The sequence below is a fragment of the Apodemus sylvaticus genome, chromosome 2 (assembly GCF_947179515.1).
Source record: "Apodemus sylvaticus chromosome 2, mApoSyl1.1, whole genome shotgun sequence".
Classification (NCBI taxonomy): domain Eukaryota; kingdom Metazoa; phylum Chordata; class Mammalia; order Rodentia; family Muridae; genus Apodemus; species Apodemus sylvaticus.
In genome coordinates this window covers 83,491,133-83,497,527 of record NC_067473.1, presented here as the reverse complement: position 1 = coordinate 83,497,527, position 6,395 = coordinate 83,491,133, and the positions used below count along the sequence as shown (strand labels likewise).

The window sequence follows — 6,395 nt, the reverse complement described above, 5'->3', positions numbered from 1 at the left end:
TCAGCCTCTTTCCCCAGCCATCCCAGTTATTGCCCAGTGGGCACATGAACAAAGTAGCCATGGTGGCCAAGACGGAGGTTATGCTTGGGCTCAGCAACATGGACTTCCACTCACCAAGGCTGACCTGGCTACAGCTGCTGCAGAATGCCAAATCTGCCAACAGCAGAAACCAACACTGAGCCCCAGATATGGCACCATTCCTCAAGGTGACCAGCCAGCAACCTGGTGGCAGGTAGACTATATTGGACCACTTCCCCCGTGGAAAGGACAGCATTTTATTCTTACTGGAGTAGATACCTATTCTGGTTATGGATTTGCCTTTCCTGCCTCTGCCGAAACCACCATCCGTGGTGGACTCACAGAATGTCTTATCTATCGACATAGTATTCCACACAATATTGCTTCTGAGGAACTCATTTCACAGAGAGAAGTGTGACAGTGGGCCCACAATTTTTTTATTCCATTCTTTCTTTTCTTTTCTTTTTTTTTAATTTATTGATATATTTATTTACATTTTAAATGATTTCCCCTTTTTTGGACCCCCAGTCCCCGAAAGTCCAATTATGGAATTCACTGGTCTTACCATGTTCCCCATCATCCTGAAGCAGCTGGTCTGATAGAAAGATGGAATGGCCTTTTGAAGACACAGTTACGGCACCAATTAGGTGGCAACAGCATGGAGGGCTGGGGCAGAGTTAGTCAGAAGGCAGTATATGCTTTGAGTCAGCGTTCAATATATGGTATAGTTTCTCCCATAGTCAGGATCCATGGGTCCAGGAATCAAGGGGTGGAAAAGGGAATAGTTCCACTCACTATCACTCTTAGTGAACCTCTAGGAGAATTTTTGCTTCCTGTCCTCACAACGTTAGGTTCTGCTGGCCTAGAAGTTTTGGTTCCAGAGGGGGCAGAGCTCCTACCAGGAGTCCCAACAAACATTCCATTGAACTGGAAGCTCAGACTTCCCCCTGGCCATTTTGGGCTTCTAATGGCTTTTAAACCAACAGGCTAAGAAAGGAATAACAGTGTTAGGAGGGGTGATAGATCCAGATTACCATGGGGAAATTGGATTGCCTCTCCATAAAGAAGGTAAGTATGGAGGATTATGACTGGAGTGCAGGAGATTCCCTAGGGCGTCTCTTAGTACTACCATGTCCTGTGATTAAAGTCAATGGGAAACTACAACAGCCTAAACCAAGCAGGATGACAAAGGACACAGACCCATTAGGAATGAAGGTATGGCTCAATCCCCCCAAAAAAGAGCCAAGACCTGCTGACGTGCTTGCCGAAGGTGAAGGAAATACAGAATGGGTAGTAGAAGAAGGTAGTTATAAATACCAGCTAAGGCCACGTAACCTGTTGCAGAAACGAGGATTATAAGTAATATGAATGCTTCTATCTTATTTTGTTAAAGATACATTTGTCTTTTTTCCAATCCCTTTAACATCAATTGGTATTGAAACACTAAAAGAATGTTCCCAAGGGACATTTCCCCATTGTAAATTTACAAATGCGTTTGCGATTGTACGAGGAATAGTTATATCATTTTAGGTGTATTCACAATCTTGTTATTGTTTCATGTGGACATGAGATATTATTTGTGTCAAGTTGACAAGGGGTGGATTGTAGTGGCTATTCCTGGTTGTCAACTTGACTATATCTGGAATGAACTACAGTCTAGAATTGGAAGGCTCACCTATGATCCTAATTTGGAGGCTCAGTGATATAAGTTTCTGACCTGGATCTTGGTATGGAGATCTTGAAGCATAGTGGCTAAGACAAGGAGACCTCTGAGTTCAAGATCATTTGGGATTAAAGGCATGGATGCACACACCTTTAATCTGGGCCTCTGCTGGAGACCCACACGCCAATAACCTGGGCCACACCCTTTGTTGGAGACCTACAGCCTTTAATCTGGGCTACACCCTCTGCTGGAGATATATAAGGACATTGGAAGAAGGAAGATTCTTTCTCACTCTTACTTGCCTGCTTGCCTTGTGGGACAGAGAAACTGCTAGATCCTTGGACTTCTATCCACAGCTGCTGCTGACCATTGCTGGGGAGTTGGACTATAGACTGTAAGTTATCAACAAATTCCCTAACTATATACAGACTACCCATATGTTCTGTTACTCTAGAGAACCCAAACTAATATACATATGAAGAATGTCACTGTGCTACATGAAAAATTGAAGATTAAGAAGGATGTGTAATTTAGAAAAGGCATGACACTTGCACATATAAATAAAAATTAGTGACTCATTTTTAAAGAATGTTGTAGTAAATCTCTAATTCAATTAAGCCCACAAAAAGAAAACAACTCAATTAATATTAATACAAGTTTCATGCCTAGACTGGGCAGATCTACCAGTATTCTACTATCTTCCCCATCTATGATAACTTGAGGTTTCTCCAGGCACTTGCTTCTGCTCCACTTTCCTTCCACCTCCTCCCACTCCATCATTCTCTCTTCTCTCCCAAACTTACAGCTCACTTTCCCTTTTCCTGCCCAAACACTGGCTCTATCCTTTATTTTAAAAATTAAGGTGGGAGAAGGTTCACAAGAAGTCACCTGAGTAGTGACTTATTCCTTGTTCAAAGCCCCTCCCAGGATCAAAATACAAGCAACCTCATGGGTATACACAACAAAGGAAGAGAAATAATCAAATTTGGAGGGGGACACTCTCAGCCAGCCATTGAACTGAGCACAGGGTCTCCAATGGGGGAGCTAGAGAAAGGACCCAAGGAGCTGAAGGGGTTTGTAGCACCATAGGAGGAACAACAGTAGGAGCCAGCCAGTACTGCCAGAGCTCCCAGGACAAAAACATCAACCAGATAGTACACACTGTGTTAGCCATGGCTCCAGAATCATAGGCAACAGAGAATGGCCTTGTTGGATATCAAAGCGAGGAGAGGCCCTTGGTCCTAGAAAGGCTCAGTGCCACAGTATAGGGGAATACCAGGACAGAGAAGCAGGAGGGGTTGATTGAGGAATAGGGTGAGGGGAGATGGCTTATGGAACTTTGAGAGGGGCACAGGAAAGGGGTAATCATTTGAAATGTAAATAAAGAATGTATCTAATAAAAAACACAGGAAAAAGGGAAATCTAGTGGCATTTGGAGTGCAAGATTTTCAGTACACTAATCGTTCTCTTATCAGAAAGAGCAATTATCAAATTCATCTGGAACAACAAAAAACCCAGGATAGCTAAAACTATTCTCAGCAACAAAAGAAAATCTGGGGGAATCAGTATCCCTGACCTCAAGCAATACTACAGAGCAATAGTGTTAAAAACTGCATGGTATTGGTACAGTGACAGGCAGGAGGATCAATGGAACAGGATTGAAGATCCAGAAATGAACCCACACACCTATGGCCACTTGATCCTCGACAAAGAGGCTGAAAACATCCAATGGAAAAAAGATAGCCTTTTCAACAAATGGTGCTGGTTCAACTGGAGGTCAGCATGCAGAAGAATGCGAATTGATCCATCCTTGTCTCCTTGTACTAAGCTCAAATCCAAATGGATCAAGGACCTCCACATAAAGCCAGACACTCTGAAGCTAATAGAAAAGAAACTGGGGAAGACCCTTGAGGACATCGGTACAGGGAGAAAGTTTCTGAACAGAACACCAATAGCGTATGCTCTAAGAGCAAGAATTGACAAATGGGACCTCATAAAATTACAAAGTTTCTGTAAGGCAAAGGACACCATCAAGAGGACAAATCGGCAACCAACAAATTGGGAAAAGATCTTCACCAATCCTACATCAGATAGAGGGCTAATATCCAATATATATAAAGAACTCAAGAAGTTAGACTCCAGAAAACCAAACAACCCTATTAAAAAATGGGGTACAGAGTTAAACAAAGAATTCTCACCTGAAGAACTTCGGATGGCGGAGAAGCATCTTAAAAAATGCTCAACTTCATTAGTCATTAGGGAAATGCAAATCAAAACAACCCTAAGATTTCATCTTACACCAGTCAGAATGGCCAAGATTAAAAATTCAGGAGACAGCAGGTGTTGGAGAGGGTGTGGAGAAAGAGGAACACTCCTCCACTGCTGGTGGGGTTGCAAATTGGTACAACCACTCTGGAAATCAGTCTGGCGGTTCCTCTGAAAACTGGGCTCCTCACTTCCAGAAGATCCTGCTATACCACTCCTGGGCATATACCCAGAAGACTCCCCACCATGTAATAAGGATACATGTTCTACTATGTTCATAGCAGCCCTATTTATTTATTTATTTTTTCTTTTTTTTTTATTCGATATAATTTATTTACATTTCAAATGATTTCCCCTTTTCTAGCCCCCCCCCACTCCCCGAAAGTCCCGTAAGCCCCCTTCTCTTCCCCTGTCCTCCCTCCCACCCCTTCCCAGTTCCCCGTTCTGGTTTTGCCAAATACTGTTTCACTGAGTCTTTCCAGAACCAGGGACCACTCCTGCTTTCTTCTTGTATCTCATTTGATGTGTGGATTATGTTTTGGGTATTCCAGTTTTCTAGGTTAATAACCACTTATTAGTGAGTGCATACCATGATTCACCTTTTGAGTCTGGGTTACCTCACTTAGTATGATGTTCTCTAGCTCCATCCATTTGCCTAAGAATTTCATGAATTCATTGTTTCTAATGGCTGAATAGTACTCCATTGTGTAGATATACCACATTTTTTGTATCCACTCTTCTGTTGAGGGATACCTGGGTTCTTTCCAGCAGCCCTATTTATAATTGCCAGATGCTGGAAAGAACCCAGGTATCCCTCAACAGAAGAGTGGATGCAAAAAATGTGGTATATCTACACAATGGAGTACTATTCAGCCATTAGAAACAATGAATTCATGAAATTCTTAGGCAAATGGATGGAGCTAGAGAATATCATACTAAGTGAGGTAACCCAGACTCAAAAGGTGAATCATGGTATGCACTCACTAATAAGTGGATATTAACCTAGAAAACTGGAATACCCAAAACATAATCCACACATCAAATGAGGTACAAGAAGAAAGGAGGAGTGGCCCCTGGTTCTGGAAAGACTCAGTGAAACAGTATTCAGCAAAACCAGAACGGGGAAGTGGGAAGGGGTGGATGGGAAGACAGGGGAAGAGAAGGGGGCTTACGGGACTTTCGGGGAGTGGGGGGGGCTAGAAAAGGGGAAATCATTTGAAATGTAAATAAATTATATCAAATAAAAAAAAAGAAAAAATCTTAGATAGCTAAAAAAAAAAAAAAAGAAGTGATTTGTACTAAAGGAGTAGTTGTAGGATAGGCATACATCACTAATTTCTGAACAGTCAGGGCGACTGGGTCATACATCCATAACAAGATTGAGGTGAATGAGATGATGAAGTCCACCCAGTACATGACCACAAAGAAAACTACCATCAGCAAGATGGTCTGGGTGGCCTTTTTCTCAGGGGATGCTCTCAGGTGCCTGATGCCATGAAGATGCTTGCATTGCCTCTGATGTCTGCACAAGTTAATCACCATATATGTACTTGTGATTAGCATGACTCCTACAAGAAACACATCTCTGGAGACTGACACTGTTAAAATCAATCCCCTGATGATGTAGTTAATGGGGAAGAGTGAGCAGGATTTAGTGACCTTCATCTGATGGGTCTCACTCACATTGTTAAAACCAGCAACATAGAAGAACCACATACTACTGAATGACAAATTGAAAGTCCAAAGATAGAAAAAAGCATAGGTGATGTGTTTTTTTACTGTATGCTTAAATTTTGCTAACAATGATGTACTAGGGCTGATAGTGACAGCCTGGACCACACTCAGGAGGCAGGTGGTGCAGATAGAGAGGCCTCTCATCACCCTGCTTATATAAAAAGTTGCCTTACATTTGAAGTCATTCTCAACATTCAGAATCTCAAATAAGTCAGAAAGCCAAATATCCTCTGCAGTGAGGATCATCATTATGTGAATGAAGGTCAGTTGACAGATCAGGTCCATGGGCTTAGGTTTGTCACCTAGTATTATGCAAGTATAGAAAAAAAGGAGAAATATATTGGCTAGGACTCCAAGCCCAGCTTGGAAATAAAAGACATTCTTTAATGAGGACATAAGTGGAGAGTATATTCATCTTAAGAGCATAGTAAAAGTGTATTTTATGTATCTGTGGAAAAAACAGTATATATGCAAAAATTGGGATTCATTGGACAGTTTGTTAACATCATCTTCCTGTTTTGTCCATTAATTCTTCATTAATTTGTCTCTGCAAGTTATAATATTTCAGACTGACTGTATATCATAGTCTACTTTTCTACATAAAATCCATGTATCTCCTAGATACTGAAAAATTATAAGTAATAAATACTTAAACAGTCACATCTGTACAGAAGAACATTTTTTGCATCTTTGTAGAATGCCTTAGAAATTCAAT

The 6,395-nt window shown here is 41.5% G+C and overlaps 1 protein-coding gene across 1 annotated transcript; it reads right to left on the bottom strand.

Annotated features, from left to right (window-relative positions):
• Window positions 1-3,103: 3,103 nt before the first annotated feature.
• LOC127678674 (putative vomeronasal receptor-like protein 4) lies at window positions 3,104-6,076 on the bottom strand. The gene is made up of 2 exons (XM_052173809.1): window positions 5,235-6,076; window positions 3,104-3,158 (listed from the first exon to the last, which is right to left on the bottom strand). Exons 1-2 carry the CDS (start codon window positions 6,074-6,076, stop codon window positions 3,104-3,106), a joined length of 897 nt encoding a protein of 298 aa, XP_052029769.1.
• Between the last annotated feature and the right edge of the window lie 319 nt (window positions 6,077-6,395).

Coding starts and splice junctions, on each gene's coding strand:
- LOC127678674 (XM_052173809.1), bottom strand. CDS start 6,076: ATGTCCTCATTAAAGAATGTCTTTTATTTCCAAGCTGGGCTTGGAGTC. Junction 3,159..5,234: donor ACTCCTTTAGTACAAATCAC/TTCTTTTTTTTT, acceptor GATAATTGCTCT/TTCTGATAAGAGAACGATTA.